Source organism: Cladophialophora carrionii (assembly GCF_000365165.1).
Source record: "Cladophialophora carrionii CBS 160.54 unplaced genomic scaffold supercont1.7, whole genome shotgun sequence".
NCBI classification, from domain to species: domain Eukaryota; kingdom Fungi; phylum Ascomycota; class Eurotiomycetes; order Chaetothyriales; family Herpotrichiellaceae; genus Cladophialophora; species Cladophialophora carrionii.
The window spans coordinates 822,075-839,321 of record NW_008481832.1 but is presented as its reverse complement, the minus strand read 5'-3'; the positions used below and the strand labels follow the sequence as shown (position 1 = coordinate 839,321).

The 17,247-nt window shown below is 54.3% G+C and overlaps 10 protein-coding genes across 10 annotated transcripts; 6 read left to right on the top strand and 4 right to left on the bottom strand.

The window, feature by feature from the left end:
• Positions 1–63: 63 nt before the first annotated feature.
• On the top strand, positions 64–1,319 carry G647_08387 (uncharacterized protein; the record flags this gene model as incomplete). Its single annotated transcript, XM_008732699.1, has 2 exons — positions 64–582; positions 699–1,319. The coding sequence occupies 2 exons, from the start codon at positions 64–66 to the stop codon at positions 1,317–1,319; spliced, it is 1,140 nt and encodes a 379-aa protein (XP_008730921.1).
• Positions 1,320–1,745: 426 nt separating this feature from the next.
• On the bottom strand, positions 1,746–2,387 carry G647_08386 (uncharacterized protein; the record flags this gene model as incomplete). The annotated part of the gene is made up of 1 exon (XM_008732698.1): positions 1,746–2,387. One exon carries the CDS (start codon positions 2,385–2,387, stop codon positions 1,746–1,748), a length of 642 nt encoding a protein of 213 aa, XP_008730920.1.
• A 686-nt stretch (positions 2,388–3,073) lies between these two features.
• G647_08385 (uncharacterized protein) lies at positions 3,074–4,281 on the top strand (the record flags this gene model as incomplete). Its single annotated transcript, XM_008732697.1, has 5 exons — positions 3,074–3,118; positions 3,208–3,358; positions 3,547–3,624; positions 3,686–4,198; positions 4,253–4,281. 5 exons carry the CDS (start codon positions 3,074–3,076, stop codon positions 4,279–4,281), a joined length of 816 nt encoding a protein of 271 aa, XP_008730919.1.
• A 598-nt stretch (positions 4,282–4,879) lies between these two features.
• Positions 4,880–6,223, top strand: G647_08384 (uncharacterized protein; the record flags this gene model as incomplete). Its single annotated transcript, XM_008732696.1, has 1 exon — positions 4,880–6,223. One exon carries the CDS (start codon positions 4,880–4,882, stop codon positions 6,221–6,223), a length of 1,344 nt encoding a protein of 447 aa, XP_008730918.1.
• A 1,559-nt stretch (positions 6,224–7,782) lies between these two features.
• G647_08383 (uncharacterized protein) lies at positions 7,783–8,700 on the top strand (the record flags this gene model as incomplete). The annotated part of the gene is made up of 1 exon (XM_008732695.1): positions 7,783–8,700. One exon carries the CDS (start codon positions 7,783–7,785, stop codon positions 8,698–8,700), a length of 918 nt encoding a protein of 305 aa, XP_008730917.1.
• A 1,346-nt stretch (positions 8,701–10,046) lies between these two features.
• Positions 10,047–10,253, top strand: G647_08382 (uncharacterized protein; the record flags this gene model as incomplete). Its single annotated transcript, XM_008732694.1, has 1 exon — positions 10,047–10,253. One exon carries the CDS (start codon positions 10,047–10,049, stop codon positions 10,251–10,253), a length of 207 nt encoding a protein of 68 aa, XP_008730916.1.
• Positions 10,254–10,562: 309 nt separating this feature from the next.
• G647_08381 (uroporphyrinogen decarboxylase) lies at positions 10,563–11,785 on the bottom strand (the record flags this gene model as incomplete). The annotated part of the gene is made up of 3 exons (XM_008732693.1): positions 10,563–11,557; positions 11,632–11,673; positions 11,731–11,785. The coding sequence occupies 3 exons, from the start codon at positions 11,783–11,785 to the stop codon at positions 10,563–10,565; spliced, it is 1,092 nt and encodes a 363-aa protein (XP_008730915.1).
• Positions 11,786–12,153: 368 nt separating this feature from the next.
• Positions 12,154–13,967, bottom strand: G647_08380 (uncharacterized protein; the record flags this gene model as incomplete). The annotated part of the gene is made up of 3 exons (XM_008732692.1): positions 12,154–12,682; positions 12,734–13,465; positions 13,516–13,967. The coding sequence occupies 3 exons, from the start codon at positions 13,965–13,967 to the stop codon at positions 12,154–12,156; spliced, it is 1,713 nt and encodes a 570-aa protein (XP_008730914.1).
• A 376-nt stretch (positions 13,968–14,343) lies between these two features.
• Positions 14,344–15,445, top strand: G647_08379 (60S acidic ribosomal protein P0; the record flags this gene model as incomplete). Its single annotated transcript, XM_008732691.1, has 4 exons — positions 14,344–14,424; positions 14,477–14,639; positions 14,695–15,372; positions 15,423–15,445. The coding sequence occupies 4 exons, from the start codon at positions 14,344–14,346 to the stop codon at positions 15,443–15,445; spliced, it is 945 nt and encodes a 314-aa protein (XP_008730913.1).
• Positions 15,446–16,085: 640 nt separating this feature from the next.
• On the bottom strand, positions 16,086–16,998 carry G647_08378 (uncharacterized protein; the record flags this gene model as incomplete). Its single annotated transcript, XM_008732690.1, has 2 exons — positions 16,086–16,386; positions 16,475–16,998. 2 exons carry the CDS (start codon positions 16,996–16,998, stop codon positions 16,086–16,088), a joined length of 825 nt encoding a protein of 274 aa, XP_008730912.1.
• Between the last annotated feature and the right edge of the window lie 249 nt (positions 16,999–17,247).

Here is a 17,247-nt window from a genome sequence, read left to right as displayed (position 1 = left end):
GTTCTGATATCCCGCGCGCAATTCAAAACCAAGCAACGACATCATCGAACAAGAACAAGAACAATGGTGCTCAAACCGTCGTCATCGTCAAAACTACCGGCACGGACTGCTTCCACCGCCCAACTGACGCCGAAACCATGGTACAAACACGTCACTCTCGACCTGCTACTTTTGATCCTGGCAAACTCGGTCTTTCACCCGTGGATCACGCTGGTTTTTTACCTGTGTTTGGCGTCGGTGCACAAGCACAAGACGCCCCTGGCGTACTACACGCTCTATTACACGGCGGTTCTGGCCGTCGTGGAGCTGTCCATCTGGGTGAATCACCGGTTGACGTACGGCAAGCACCGCGCCGTCAATTGGGAGGATGAAGTCGTGGTGATCACGGGCGGGGCGCAGGGGTTGGGGCGGACATTGGCCGAAATGGTCATGCGGAAGGGAGGCAAGGTCGCCGTGCTGGACGTGCAGCAGGTGGATGAGGAAGCGAGCGAGGAGATGGAGAGGTGGGATTTCGTGTGGGAGCGGGTCGATGTTACGGACGAGGTGCAAGTCAGGGGCGCCGTGGAGAGGGTGGTGCAAGAGGTACGTATGGATGGATGTCCCTTTGGTTTCGCTCGACTCTGGCGAATGTTTTGATTCATCTCTCTCCCGGTAGCGGGCATAACTTATATGCGTGGACCGCTAACCAATCCCGACAGCTCGGTTCTCCTACGATCCTCATCAACAATGCCGCAGGTTCTGTCACAGGGCTACCTGTAGTTCCCGCCGACAATGTAACGACGCTCTCGTCCCGCCAGGCTACCAGGACTCTCACGACGAATACGCTCTCCCACTTCACAACCCTCTCGGTGATTCTACCGTACCTCATCTCCTCGCCCCAGGGGGCACATATAATCACCATTTCGTCCATCCTGGCTCATCTCTCCCCCGCCCGTCTGGCCGACTACTCGTGCTCCAAGGCCGCCATCTCGTCCCTCCACAATACACTTTACCAGGAACTGCTGACCCATCCGGACTCGAGCGTCTTCTCCCGCGTCAAAACTCTGCTGGTCGAGCCAGGAATGCTCTCCACGCAGTTATTCTCCGACATTACGCGTGTGCCATGGTATGCCAACTTCTTCGGGCCCGTGCTGGAGGCCAAAGACGTGGCCAAGGAAATTTTACGCTGGGTCGAGCGAGGCGACGGCGGTGTGATTCGGATGCCCTTCTACGCAAAGTGTGTGCCCATGTTGGGGGTCATGCCGGGAATTCTGCAGTGGGGCGTGAGGTGGTGGAGTGGGATTGATCGCGCGATTGTTGGGAGGCAGAAAAAGGCGTGACGGCCTCATGGGCGTGGGTGCCGTGTACTGTGTGCCATACGTGTAGATATACCGGAGATTCACATGGACGTTGAGATGATTCCAGATTTGCTAACACTCCTTGCTCATCACGGCCAACCTTCGAGTGGGATATGCCGCTGTTTCGTGGCGCCCATTTGCTGGCTTCGACCTTCGTGCCAGTGAGCCTCCTTCGTGGCTACTGTGTGCCGTCTGAATTCGTCTTGGTCACATTGTGTCAAGCATCTCTTCAGCTGTGCTGTTCTTGTGGTTCCTTCTTCGATTCTCGATATCCACGCTGTCGACAGCCGGTCCGAGTCGTCTGTGTTCGGTGGCTTCAGGTCCTTTTTCCCCGGGTGTCTGGCGCGGTTGATTCTTCTGCGGACTCTCCAAGTCCATCTTGCTCAGTAGGTAGATCACGGTACTTTCCTAATCGTCATCGTGAATTGTAATGCCACTCTCCTGCACCACTGCTGCAACCCCAAAGTCAGTCGTCCCTTGGGCCGACTCCTGATTCTCGGCCCTTGCAGGGACAGCCAAGTTCGCACGCGGTTTCTTGTCCTTCTGACCCTCGCTCGTTTCGTGTCCGTGCCCGTTCTCTGCAGCCGCCGGACTCTTACTCTTATCCTTCCCCTTCCGTTTATTGCGCCTCTCTCGATTCTTGCGCGTCTTCTCCTCGTCCTTCTCTTTCCTCTCCCGTTCCTTCTCCGCCCATTCTCTGTCCTCTTCCTCCTTCTTCGCCTCCTCATCCATGATCCTCAGCCGCTCATACTCGCGCCGCCGACTCGCCTTGTAGACGTGGAACTCGCCGGACCCCGCGCCTGCAGAACTGCCTTGGACGTTCGCAACAATCTCCGGCGGCGCTGGAATCGATCTCTTGACCTCAGACGACGGGGCCGGGATTTTAATCTCGCGCGCGGGGTCGAGGAAGAGGTTCTCGATCTCGTTTGCCTGCGCGGATGCCGCTTTGGCGTTGGGGTTGTTGGAGCCTGGCACACGGGCGCGTTTGATGGGCCGTCGCGACCGCGGGTCCGCGGACGTGGGTATTGCTTCGGGAATTGGTTCGGACATGTCGATCGAGGCAATGCCGCGATACCGGGGTATCGTTTATTGAGGGTGTCGGAATAAATACGTATCTAGAGCGAGTGTTGTTGCACGCAGAGTTCTATGGTGCATATGCCTTGGGAAAATGTCGCGGGCAGCATCCACGAAGTTCCAAACCCAGTGACGTACATTGCGCATAGTGCCGAAATACTTTACTGTATTGCTACGGTCACGCATAGTACCTGGCCCGCTGTGCCCATCGCTTGTGCGGCCGCATATATTCACTGGCAGCAAGCTTTCATGCGTCCGCTGCCCCTCTCCGATTGTCACGTCAGATCTGATAGGCAGAGCTCCGAGACGAAGGCTGAATAGTAAGCAAGCTATTCAGCGCCGCGCCCAGGCACACCGTCGACCGTGGACCGTGGACCGAGGCATCCACCAGCCTCCTTATTGTGGGGTTGTGCAGCCGGCCGAAAGAGGTATCTCAAGAGGAGGAATGGCGCCCATAATACATCGTTCCTCCGGTCAGCTTCTATTACTGTCTACCGTGAACTGTGACCAGCCTTTGCACATCTTCTATTCTTGCTCGTGGCAGTATCTTTGGCACTTGCCGTGTCATAAATCTTGAACGACGACAAATTGAGGCCACGCTCATCGACTCAGGCTCTCAGCGTGAAAACTAGATCCTCGCTCACGAACGTGGACATCTCAGCATGGCGAGCCCGAGCAAGTACAAATATGGGGACATTATCTTTGAGGTCAAAGGGAAGATCGGCATCATCAAGGCATGTCACCATTACTACATCGGCTACGAGTGCCAGGGCCATGTCTCTGACTGCGCGACCAGTTCAACCGACCCAAGTCTCTCAATGCGTTCGGTGGAAACATACTTATTGAAGTCGTGACGGCACTCCGAGAACTCAACGAACATCCCGACACCGTTTTCACCGTCATCACTGGCGAGGGCAGGTTCTTCTCCTCGGGCGCAGATGTCAAGGGTAAGTCGAGTTTGGGTTCCCTCTTCTAGATGTGGAGCAGTGACGGTTCAATGGAGTCTGCTGTGACTCCTCTACCTGAGAGTGGCTCTTAGGACAGGTCATGGCCGGCCTGTCGTCCTCTCATTTTCACTCTAAATGTCCCTCGTTCCGAGGAGTAGCGTTGATGCTGAACCATCTGCAACTTATAGCAACGGCGAGCAAAAAGGAGGTCGAACATTTCAGTCCAGCGGCCAAAAAGGTCGACTTCATGCAAAGCATTAGTACTGGTAGGTACCTCGGTTCTTGCCACCACCGTCTCGACCCATCGCTGACTGGTCTTCCTGCAAGCCGTGGAGCTTCTGCGGTCAATGATCGACCACAGGAAAGTTCTCGTCCTGGCACTCAACGGACCGGCTGTCGGCGGCGGCGCGGCCTGGTTCCCTGGTGTTGCGGATATTGTTCTCGCCGCGGACACTGGCTACCTCCAAGTGCCGTTCAGCGCCTTGGGCCTTGTTCCCGAGTTCGGCTCCGCAACCAACTTCTACCACTCGCTCGGCGCCCACCGCGCCAACGACTTCCTCATGTTCGGCCGCAAGTTGACCGTCCAGGAGCTCGAGCAATGGGGACTCATCAACCGGATCTTTCCGACTCAGGGGTTTCACGACAAAGTGGTGGAGTTCTTGGACGAGCAGTTGAGCGTCAATGATGGCAAGTCAATGATGGAGGCAAAGAGGCTGCAAAATCTACCATTGAGGAGAGACAGGATGCTTGCTGTTTACGATGCTGCGGAAGCGCTGGCCGAGAGATTTGTCGAAGATGCTCCGAAGCAGAGGTTTATAGAGAAGAACAGGCTGTTGCTTGGTGAGTGACATCGTGAACCTGTGCTGTTGTCGAATCACGCTGACAAGGGAACAGAAAAGTCGAAGGGTCGGTCGAAGTTGTGATTAGTGATGGTAGTCGACTGCATCCATCGCCTTGCTGGCTGGCATCTCTCTCTCTGTGACGCCGTATCATTGGGTTGCGCCGTGGGATGGCTCTGTGCTGTTCATTTCTTTCTTTGCTGCTGATATCAGCTTCTGCTGCTCCACGGATGCCTTCTTTGTCGACATGACTACATTGTCTTCCCTATCTTCTGCTGTGTCCTCCACAAAGCCCATTATGCTCCGGACCTCTCATTGTTGAGGCAGTCAAAGACTCAAGCTGTTCTTTTCAGCAAACCCCACAAAGAACTGCCTTTGACTGACCTGGCTCCTGACTGTCGGTGCTTCATCTCTCTGAAGCATCTAGCAAGTATGTATACCCTTGGATTCTTACTGTTTGCAAATCCCTTGCTCCATCAGCGACAGACACTTTCCTCAACCCACCTGGCCGAAGCGCAAGCAAGCACAATCCACGAAATCAACTTCCACAAGTTGACCCTAAAATCCGATCCTTGCACTTCGGCTGACCTACAATCCCCGCCGCTTCATGGTTCGCGTCCGATTTCTTGACCTCAAGCCCGAGTCTGGTCTCTCGTCGAGCTCCGGTAGTTCGACATTGACCATGGCTAACCCTGATTGCGACCGAAATCTCCGACCCTGGGAGTCGGCCCATGGGCAGTCCTTCTCCGAGGCGTTCACTGACTGGCTGTTGCAGCTGAGTGTTCGGTCCTACAATGAGCCCCAGCGGCGAATAATCTGGCACAATACGATCGGGCTAACCCAGACAACTCGATCCAAGTGGCACTTCCCTGCGCATCCGTACGTGGGGGAGACCGATGAGAATGCCGCTCGACTTCTTCCCACATTCAGCTACGACTTTGCGAAGCGTGGCGACCGCTGGATCTTCTACAATTTCCGATTCAGAGCAACCTGGAAGTGTGATCCCGAGACCGGCAATATCGTCGTCCCGACACTCAGCGCTTGGTCGAACATCGTGGATACCCTTCCCCATTACCGGCAAGCCCACGGATGGCCCATCCTTCCTTCACCTTGCTATGAGGGCCTATACGACAAGTATATCTGCACGTGGCATTTGTACCCCGACGCCCCTCGTCACCGCGACATTGGCAAACAGCGCAACGTTCTGACCACGGTCAATCCTCAGTCTCAAGTCTCTGAAAGCTCACCGACTCGATCTGCTACAACTTCGATCTTGTCATCGCCTGACTCTGACTCTGATATTCTTCCACGATGTGTCCGGTTCTTGGTCTCTTCGCCCGACGCTTCGCGCGTTCGCTTCCTGCTGAGCTCGCCTCGGGCTTCGTGTGATGGTCCTTCTAGCTCTCCACCCTCTCCCGCACAGCGACACTGGCGAGACCTCGCATGGAGGGTTCCACGTCTGGTCACCAGAGTCTCAACACCTGCGGCGATTTCGCCTCCGGAGATAGTACGTCTCAATGTGTCCACCTCCACTGCTCGGACTAGGACCAACATCGTCTCAGCTATCACCAGTCTAGGTGTGAGTACCACCACAACTGTCACCACCACGACCACCACCACTACTACAACTCGCGTGGAGGCCGCCCGATCGTCAACAACTTACCTCCAGGCCGAGGCTCTTGTATCGCCACCGAATCGTAGTGAGAGTACCATCTCATCCCGCACTGGGTCCGAGTCTACCTCTATCTCTAGCTCTTCTTCATCCGCCTCTATCTCCTCTTCTAGCTCGTTAGCGGCCTCATCTCCACCCCACGCGCCAGGAAATCCCTACTCTTACGATTCCGACCCGGACAATTACGACTGGCCCAGTGACAGTGAGAGCGACAGTGAAGATTACGATGAAAATGCCGATGCTCACAGCACGGGATCTTGGTCCGAGAACCATGTCTCCCTGTTCAATCATTCCGCGGACGACGAATCTCAGGTCCTAGACTGGGATGATGACGAGCGGGCCTCGCAATGGTAAGGCTGATCTCAGGTCGCGTGCTCACCGCCTATCCAAGATGAGGTCAGTCAACGCGCGGAGTGAACGTACACGAATCCATGTACACATGCACGAGCACATTAGAAGGTAAAGTAGGTGAGTAAAAAAAGGGGGGAACGAGAATGCTCTGCAGGAACACCATGGACAGAACACAGTATCACCTTGGTGCATTGTATACTCCGTAGAGCGGCTTTACTCGAAACGGTGAGTCGGTCAGTAGACTGTACACATCCACGTACAGTGAACACAGGCACGACTGGGCAAGAAAGGTAATTTATGTACGGTAGGTACGGTAGGTAAGTAACGATTCAAGCACGAAAGTACTGTGCTGTGGATACACCGTGAAAGACACCAACGCACTGTAAGCCAGGGTGTATGATCATGGTTACTAGTCCGGAATACAAAGGAGCTCGCTTGCGGAGGGGACTAGAAATGAGGAGTACTCTCAGTGATCAACTAGGTAATTGTCACATTGATTTCTAGGGCAGAGGCGGTTTCGCGCCACGAGGGAGCGAGGACGAGGTACTCAAGCTACTGAGACACCACACCAATATCGATTTGCATTTGAGGGCGGTGGGACTTTGTAAACCACTGTACGATGCATGTAAGCGCCAGAGGTCCCCGATGCGTTTCTCGCTGTCGACTCGCAACGGATTTGTTCGTATTGCTGGACCGCCATACTACGTTGTGTCGAAGCTGAGGATGTCCTTGGGCCCAAGTGCTTAGCTGGTATACCTATTCGTCTGTGAATCAAGGGTCGAGAGGGTTTTATAAGGTTTGTGGAAGGCCTTGCAGTACTGTCACTGTGTCATGAGTTGATCCGACTTCCCGTCCGGAAGGCTGTGGGCTCCTGCTTCCTGCAGCTATGGAACACCGGCCAGCGAGGGAAGATGCCATAGAGTCAGACAGAGGCAGCAGAGGTATGGAGTGCCAGCCCACTACGTACCTAGGTAGATAGTGCTGTAAGGCGTCCGGTATGAGCATGCCGAGACAGTAGAGCGCGTTGGCAGAGGTTGGAAGTCGTTAAACATTCACCTCGCTTAGCGCGGGCGCCGACTGCCACAGCTGGGGGCCTTAGTCATCGGATACCGGCCCACCAGTTACAACGGGGTGCCAGTCCCAGGTCACTTGTCAATTGTATCTCGCACTAAGCTTTCAGCTCAAGGAGCCAACGCTTCTCGGTAGGGAGCGTAGACATGGATCGGCCTGTTGCAGATCAAGGCGTCGAAGCTTTCCTCGTACCATCTCTCCGTTTTGAGCAAGGTCAGAGCCGTGCCAAGGGAAAGCGTGGTACCTGAACGTTCGCCAGAATTCAAAATCGAGCTAGTGTACCTCGACTTCTTCGCCGTGGGAAGCGTTGCACCTTTGTTAGTGCGACGAGCTGAGCGTGGACACATGGTCGATTCGGATTCTAAGGACTATATAGTCCGCGCTCCTGGTGAGTGAACATGGCAAGTCCGATCATCTTGAGCGCGCAGAGACACACAACGCCAGTAACTTATCCCGTGATACAATCCTAACCTCGAAGCATTGCGCACAACATGACTAGCATTCTCGCTCCAGGCGACTTCGCGGGCCTCAAGGGCAGGTCAATCCTGGTCACTGGCGGCGCATCTGGCCTGGGACTGGAAACAGTCCAGCTACTCGTCTCAAACGGTGCATATGTGACCATCGCAGATGTACAGCCTCCGCTCGACGACCTCACCAAAGAAGACCGACAAGTCCAGTACGTCCACTGCGACGTCAGCGACTGGGCAAACCAAGTTGCCGCATTCAAGGCGGCGATCGACTTTTCACCGACCAAAAGCCTCGACGCGGTCGCAACCTTCGCCGCCGTCGATCCGCTGGAGAACCTCATCGACCAAGTGAAGGCCGTCAAGGACGTATCACTCGACATTGACCCTGCACCTCCGACTCTCAGAACAATCGACATCAACCTGAGGGGTTCCTACTATTCAGCGACGCTCGCGTTGCACTACTTCCGCCTCGAGCCTCAAAGTCCAGCCTCCTCAAATCCACAGACAAAGGTGCTCGTATTCGTCTCCTCGCTGGCGGGGTACCTAGATGACGACCACAACATTGCTTATACGACCTCGAAATTCGGCACGAGAGGTCTATTCCGCGCCCTACGACGCCGCACGAACGCGGACTTCAGTCCTGGCGTTCGAGTCAATCTGATAGCACCATGGGCGATCAGGACGCCTATGACGGAGCCGCTCCTCAAGGTCATGGCCGAGTCAGCCGGACCCGTGCAGGGGATCACGTTCGCGAAGAAGGAGACGTGCGCCGAGGCCGTCGGGACATGTGTGGTCGACGAGTCGATCCATGGACGCGCCTTTGCCATCATGCCAGAAGGGGCGTTTGACATCAAGGACGATATCACCGGCGGGTACGGTGGGGAGGAGTTAAAGGTCCTGATGAGCTGGAGAAAAGCCGCTGGTGATTTCCTGCAGGGTTGAGAGCTGAAGGTAGAGATGTTAACCTCGTTTGGCATATTCATGCTTCCTCCACCCAGACAATCACAGTCTCCGGATCGACAGACAGTGTGGACCAAACAACAATCCTGGAAGTCAAACAACCTCGACAGTTGCTAAGTAGTTGGGAAACAAGCCCCATTTGACTCTGGCTCAACACTACAAACCACAGCTATGGCATCATATGCTCGTACTTAGTACCGGCACAATGATCGTGGACATGTACGTATGTATCGCGTCGGAGTAGTGCGAGCACTGCCCTCGCGAGGCTGATATCCCGGCGGAGTTCGGAGCCCAACAACTTCCTCCACACAATTATCTTTTCTACGTACAATAGCTTCACCACCAGCTTCAATTTCTCAAGCTAATCCTAGGTCCCTACCCCGTACAGAGCACAATACACACACAAGGTAGACGTCTCACCTCCGCTCCGCCCTGCTCCGCTGCATGCCACAGTAGCATTGTCCCCTCCTCTTCTCTCTCAATGTCCGAATCAGACCCCGGCTTCCTCGCCGCCGTCGAGGAAGCAAAACAGGGCTTCGCGGAAGGAGGCGTCCCCATCGGTACGGAGTCCATGATCATCTCATACGTACATACAATTCACTCCCACTGTCCCTCTAGTCCTCTCTCCGGGTCGACGAACCCGGGATATCATATCATACCTATCATACCTATCATGTCATGTCATGTCGTCTCATTTCTATCATGCCTTGCACACCTTTCTCCTCTTCTGTGACCCCCATCACGTTTTTGACTTGGACTCTGACATCGCACGTACATGTCATAGGAGCATGCCTCGTGTCCAGGGACGGCAAAATCCTAGGCCGCGGCCATAATATGCGTGTCCAGAAGGGGAGCGCCACTTTACATGTGAGTACTTACTTGATTACTGTCTATCATCCACGAAAACACACACCTTATCCTACCCTCACTACGCTACGCTACGCTACGCTGCCCTACTCTCCCATACTCCCCGACCCTATCACCTACCCAGCCGATCCAGCAAGCCACTGCACCTTGTTGCTTACTTACTTGACTTGCTTCTTTCTTTCTTCCCTGCCTTCCTCAGTGGCAGTGGTGGCCGGAAAATGAATGCCCGAGAAGCATATTGCCGCTTATGTACGACCCCGAGTCAGTGAGCCGGTTATAGTGAGCCGGTTATACAGTCATGTCTTTTACACGCTCCACGCCTCTATCCCCGCCACGCCCCGTCACGTCACGTCTAAGAGGTCCACTTCGACCCGACTCCAATCTAACATCGACATGAGGGCGAAATCTCTGCGCTGGAAAACTCGGGCCGGCTCCCCGCGAGCGCCTACGCCGGCGCAACCATGTACACGACCCTCTCGCCGTGCGACATGTGCACGGGCGCGTGCATCCTTTACAAGGTCGCGAGGGTGGTGATCGGCGAGAACAAGACCTTTGTGGGAGGCGAGAAGTATCTCCAGGAACGGGGCGTCGACGTTGTCGTCCTCGAGAGTAAAGAGTGTATGGAGTTGATGGCGAAGTTTATCCAGGAGAAGCCGCACGTATGGTGAGTGAGGCGTGGATTTTCTTTCTCTTTTTCTGCGTCTTATGTACAGTATTTCGTTTTTCTTTCTCTTTCTGCGTCTACGTACAGTATTTCGTTTTCTTTCTCTTTCTGCATCTACGTACAGTATCTCGTTTTGCACGGTACTGTACATTATTGTCATGGAATGCACGACTTTTTGGTCTTTCAATTGGAGAAGCGAAGACTGACTTTGATACAAGGAACGAGGACATTGGCGAGGAGTAGACACATTACAGGACTGGGGCATTCAGAGCTTGGCCCTTTCGCTGTATGAGCACTCCAGTGATCTGCCCTGTCAGGCTGTACATCGGTGGACTTCCTCGAAGAAGAACTTCAGGTCATCTGGATTCACGCCGGGTGTGATGCCATGTCCGAGATTGACGATCCATCGTTGCTTCCCGCCTCCGAAGCCTTGCACCATGTTCTCCACGACGTCGGTGATGGCGTCATGCGTGCCGTAGAGGACACCCGGGTCGGCGTTCCCCTGGAGAGTCACCCGACCTCTCGCTATCCTGACGGCCTCTGCAGGATCGTGCAGCCAGTCGAGCCCAACCACGTCGTAGCCCGAGTCGCACAATTCGTCCAGCGCGTACCACGCTCCTTTGGCGAACACCACCATTGGAACCACGTCCTCGCCCATCTCCCGTAGTCGCCTGGGCAGGTTTTCCGAGATATACCGTAATGACGGGAGGGAAAACTCTTTGAAGCTCGCCGGCGACAATTCCCCGGCCCACGAGTCAAACACCTGCACGATCTGGGCGCCCGCGGCAACCTGCAAGGCGAGGTATTCCACGCAAATCTCCGCCATCTTCTGCAGGAGCACTTTACCCTCCTCGCCATACTTGTACACCCACGTCTTTGCCTCCTTGAACAACTTCGTCCCCCCACCTTCAACCATGTAGCAGAGCAGTGTCCAGGGCGCGCCGCAGAAGCCAAACAAGGGCACCCTGCCCGCGAGCTTCTCTCTCGTCAGCGTAATGGCCTTGTACACGTAGTCCAACTCCTTCGCCACGTCGACCTTTCTCTTGACAAGTTCCTGGTACTGTCCGTCCTGTGGGCTCCTCAGTGGGTTCGGAAATTTCGGCCCGACGCCGTCAATCATCTGAACTTCCATGCCCATGGCTTGCGGGATCACGAGGATGTCGGAGAAAATGATCGCCGCGTCGATGAGACCATCGTAGCGGTCGATGGGCTGGAGGGTTAATGTCGACGCGATCTCGGGGGAGCGGCAGCATTCGAAAAAGTTGTGCGTGCCCTTGGCCTTGTGGTACTCAGGGAGGTAACGCCCAGCTTTTTGAGCGTGTTAGTCGGGGGGTCTGAAAGAAGACGACAGGGGAGCGGAGGCACTGACCGCTACGGCGTACCTTGTCGCATCACCCATATTGGTGGTCTGTCGACCTTCTCGCCTGCGAAATACTTTTAGTGAGGGTTTGCTCTGCTGAGATTTTGTGTGCCAAACGGACCTCGTGCGGCTCGAAGAAGTCGGTCGTTCTTCAACGGCGCAAAGTCTTTTGGCATGTTGGATCTCAGCACACCTTCTCTTTGAGGGAAGACAAGATCATCTGCACAGTCCTTCGTACAACTTAATTAACGACAAATCGGAATGACATGGTCAGTGTCAAATCAGCTCTGGAGGGGCTCGAGGGGGCGAAATATTTCGTTGGCCCGAAGTTTTGCCGGAGAGCCAGCCTTGCCAGCCTTGCATAAGTCGGACAGTGCCTTTTCATCGCCAAGCTGCGACGAAGCTGCGACGAGGCTGTGCACTTACATACCCGGTAAGCACGATGCAGTTTACTATGTAGCACGGTCGTGTTGCTGCTCCTTTCAGTGGAGGTCGGTGTGGTGCAAGCGGAAACCTCTCCCAGAGCCTCAGTCAAGGCCTACTATCAGACGTTGCCTTCTGCATCCGGTGGAACAGTCTCTTCCTCGCCCGCTTCTTCTTGCTCGGCTTCGACAGCAGCCTGACCTCTCTTCTTCCTCAAGTTTTCGAGTCCGTACAAGATCTCCCCGGCCGGACTAAAGTTGCTTTTGTTCTTGTCTTTCTGTGGTGTTGGTTCTGATGGAAGATTGCCCCTCTCGACTGTTGCAGCGGTATTGTTTAATAGCATTGCCAGACTCGACCGCTCCCACCGCAACTCTGCCTCCAGTGACACTTCCGCTTGACTGTTCTCAACGCTTGTATCATCAGGCAGGTTTGAGAACAGCCCGAACGTCTCAAAGTGATCTGTTTTCGGTACTTCTTCCGGGTGAAGGACTTTCATCGACCCGGGCTTGTGGATGGTATCAATACTGACGACAATTTCCCAGAGTGCTGGGCCTACACCGACGTCGAGCACATTGCCTCCCACCGTCAGAGTCTGGTGGTGCTTCAGCCGACCCTCGTCAGTGAGGCTATAACTCAACACAATTGGAACACTGTAGCTCATGGTAAGAATAAATACTTCACAGGCCTGGGGTAGAACTTACCCTTCCAGGGCGACGAGGAGCAAACGCGGGGGTCGTGTAGACCGCGGCGAGTGTCCCGAGACAGGGTAGTGGACTGGCCAGATCTTGGACACAGCTAGGTGATCTAGTGAACGCTCCCCATGTTCCACATCAAGACAGCTGACGATGTCTTGTTTGACATCACCGTTGAAAAGCTCTTCGTCAAGCACTTGCCCAGTCTGCCAGCGATACACCTTCAGAGAAGGCTCTCCGCTGCCTGCCACAAGTAGGTCCGAGTCCCACGGGACGATACACAGAGTGGTCACAAATTCATGGTGACCTAGACAGTAGTTCTCGATGATGTGCGCTTGCGTAACTCCTCGAGAGACTCGAATGTGTTCGTCGCGATCTGCTGTCAGGATGTACTGGCGAGTCTGGAGCCCAACGGGGACTTCGGTAATGGCAACGTCTGTCAGCAAAGAGACGTGACCTAACAGCAATTTGTGTTCGAACTGAAGGCCATCTTTCTTGGATTGAGGTGCCTTTTGTAGCCGCTGCTGCTTCAGTGCTTCGAGGTTACCCTTGGTATGCACGGTTAACTCTGTAGCCGAGGGCGCGAAAGATTTTGGTTGTTGGTCATCTTTGGGGCAAGGCGGAGTCCAGCCGTCTGTAGGATGAAATGGCAGCAAGTAGACATCTCCAAACTTGTCCCCAACCAAGATGTTTTTTTCGTCTGGTGTCAGGACGACTGTACATATCCTTTTTGGCATCGACCTGGATTGCCTCAGCGTAAGACCTCGCAAGACTGGGAAAACGTGGCATACCTTCGGCTTTTCAAATCCAATACCCCTCCTAACTGTACATCGAATACTGTGATTGATTTGTCCTCACTCGTGACACAGATCACCGTCTTCCCATTGCTGGTGACAACGATATGAGAGACGTTCGGGAGCGTAGTATGTTCTACCTTGGGTCTCCGTCGCTCACCCTTTTTCCTCTCCGAAATGATCTCGATGGATTCCTCTGACTCCTCTCGCGAGAGCTCTACGGGGGCGTCTTCCTCGAGCCTCTGTCGCTTCGCTGGCCGATCAGCGTCGCCGTCGGCTGTGGTGCCAATCTGGTTCCGCTCCTCCTTTGACCGCGGCCACTGACTCAGTAATGAACCATCTTTGAGGTTAAATGTGGAGATTAACGGTCCGGAGGCTGCCAGGAGGAAAGGTTGTGGGTTTTCCACCGGCTGGACACAGCACAGCGTTTGAAATGGAGCAGCTACCATTTCATGGACGTTCAAAAGGTGTCGGTTCAGAGCAGGACTCCAGCAATCTCATGTCACTTGGACGGCCTTCAGCACACTTGCTATGCTCGCTTTCAGATCTAGGACTATCGGGAACCCGCTAGGCCTTTGTAAATTATCAAGGAAACAAAGTCATGTAATTATGTGCAGTGCTCCAAGACGAGAAGCATCGCAACCGTTGAACCACCAAAATGCTCCACCGTAGTTGCCAAGAGAAGCCTTAGGTAAGCCACGAAGCTCGCACATTACAGATTTGGCTCTCGAAAGTTTGAACTTGCGAAGTGCACGCATCGAACACGTCCAAACCATCACACACACAGTTTGCCCTTAAATATCCTAACTTCATCCCTAAGAAGTCATGGGGGGCAAATCAGGCACCAAAGCTGTCTACTTCGACAAGCTCAAGGGCTTGCTCGATGAGTACAAGTCCATCTTCATCGTACGTTCTTCGCGGAGTTGTAGCAGACACGGCCCATTAACAATACCACCAGGTCAGCGTCGACAATGTCTCGTCGCAGCAGATGCACGAGATCCGCAGTAACCTGCGAGGCGAAGCGGTCGTGCTGATGGGAAAGAACACCATGGTCCGAAGAGCGCTCAAGGGTTTTATCGCCGACAGCCCCGAGTACGAACGTCTCCTGCCTCATGTCAAGGGTACGCATAGCTATTAGAGGGAAAGAGAAGACCATGACAATCTGACAATGGGCAGGCAATGTTGGCTTCATCTTCACAAATGGTGACCTGAAGACCACTCGCGACAAAATTCTTTCAAACCGAGTTGCCGCTCCCGCGCGTGCTGGCGCTGTTGCCCCCGCCGATGTCTACGTCCCAGCCGGAAACACTGGCATGGAACCCGGCAAGACCTCCTTCTTCCAGGCCCTCGGTGTCCCTACCAAGATCGCCCGTGGTACCATCGAAATTACCACAGATCTCAAGTTGGTCGAGGCCGGCGCGAAGGTCGGGGCCTCCGAGGCTACCCTGCTCAATATGTTGAACATCTCTCCTTTTACCTACGGCATGAAGGTGCAACAAGTGTACGAAGAGGGCAACTCGTTCTCGCCAGATGTGTTGGATATCGAGGAAAGCCAGTTGCTGAAGGCCCTTACCTCGGCCATCACGACCATCACGACCATCTCACTTGCCGCTAACTATCCTACTCTGCCCTCGATCATCCACAGCTTGATCAACGGCTACAAGAAGGTCATCTCTGCTGCTATCGAAATCGACTACGAGTGGGACGAAATCCACGAGCTCAAGGATCGCATTGCCAACCCCGACGCCTATGCAGCGGCGGCTCCCGCAGCGGCTGCGGCCACAACCGAGGAGGCCGCGCCTGCAGCCAAGGAAGAGGAAAAGGAAGAGGAGAAGGAAGAGTCCGAGGACGAGGGTAAGTCCGGTTCCTACAGTACAGATACAACGGTCGCTGACATGTGCCAGGCTTCGGTGGTCTCTTCGACTAAGTGCAACGCCCGTTGGCGAAAAGTTGAACATGCAATCGCGCATCAGGGTTTCGAGGCGGTGCCAGCTAGATCGATAGAGAGACGACATAGCTGCAATGACATGAGCTGCCTGTCTCACCGATCATATCACCTGCCAACTGTGACCAGCGATGCCCGTCCTGACATGAATCTGTAAGCCTGACCTTTCCTTCACTACCTCAGAATATTACCTGTATGATGATCAATTTTTAACCCCGAGTACTTCGTTCAATGAAGAACAAAATTACGCAACAACACTCTAATTTTTTACTGACTTCCTTTCCTTCCACTGACCTCGACCATGCGTTTGGTAAAGACCGTCACTGACTCCTCTAAAGGCCTGAGCACTAGTCGCTGCGTTTCAAAGAACCCCTTCGGCCTTCACTTCCACCGCAGGAACCACGCATAGAGGCAGTCTGAATGACTCCAAAGCTCAAAGGGTCTTTCTTCCGTGAACGCAGCGCGCTTAAGCACAGTGACCAAGTCTTAGCTGACTTCTCTGCTTCGTCCATGTTGTTACACACTATGCCACGCCTGCAGGTATCAAATGTCCCACTGATAACAGAGTCCATGCATTGTTGTTGAGCCGAAGATGCGCTGAAAGATGATCCGCCACTTCCGTCTAGCCCACACACTCTTTCGCCTTCTTGTCTCCCTGTACGGCCACTTGTCTTTCGACTTCCTGCATCTGCAGAAATTTAGGGTCTGACACCACACTGCTTGAGCTCTTCTCAATTGAACCTGCAACGTTTTGCTTCGGCTTCTCCCAGCTCTCTTTGTACTGGCTCCAAAGGTCGTCCACGGATAGGCCAAAGATACCTTTCCAGAACTTGTCCTCATGATATCTGTGCCTTCTCATCATTTCGTTCATGTAACTGACAGTCCCAGCCCCTCGCTTCTCTTCGAGCCACTCGAGGAACCAGCTGCTGCGCCGTTAGCATCCGTGAACTGTAATACCTGGCCCGGATTTCGGAACTGTTTCAATCGGTACAGGTAGCGAGGAATCCTTACGCTGTCTTCTGGTAGCCCTCATCCCACTTGTGCCCTCTGTTCTCGGGTGCACGATTCCAATGAGGCGGCGACAGGCCCGCTTTCAGCCGAACAAAGTCCGCAACGCCTTCGACTAGACCGCCTGGTGCTGTTCCTTCGCAGTTGCCTTGAAAGCAATGCACCATCTCATGAGTGATAACTCCAGCCAGCTCATGCCGTAGGCCGGCTGAATTCCTTGAGAGCACACCTTGGACGTAGTCGAGGGACAGATGGATTTCTTTGTGCAGATCGTCCAGTGGTAAGCCTGTGGTGTAGGCCACTCCGCCCATGGATCGTAGAACTACAGTTACTGATCTTACTCGGGGAATGTCGTCGGGCCCATAAGGCCGGTACAGCCAGGCGACTACGTGTTCAATGGCGCGAACCAGGTACAGACCACCGTCCAGAGAACTGCTGGCTACTTGTGCTGCCGGATGACTGATATCGTCGATGTGAAGCCGTAAGACTGGCTTGTGACGCAGCTGCGGAGGTATGATGGGAGCCATTTTTGCTGATGAGCAAGCCTCGGCGGGTATTCGAGCCCCGTAGCCGTCGGACAATAGCCAGAAGTATGTTTTTGCTTGCAATGGACACGCTGGCGGGTGGCAGATGGAGTTTTGTGACCGCTTGGTGCCTATCAAGGAGTGGGAGTACGATTGGATCGTAGACTCCTGCCGTCAACGAGGCTCTGCAAAACGGTTACGAGTAAGCTTGAAGTGAGCCTTGTCCTGCAAACTAATGACGATCGTGCAGGC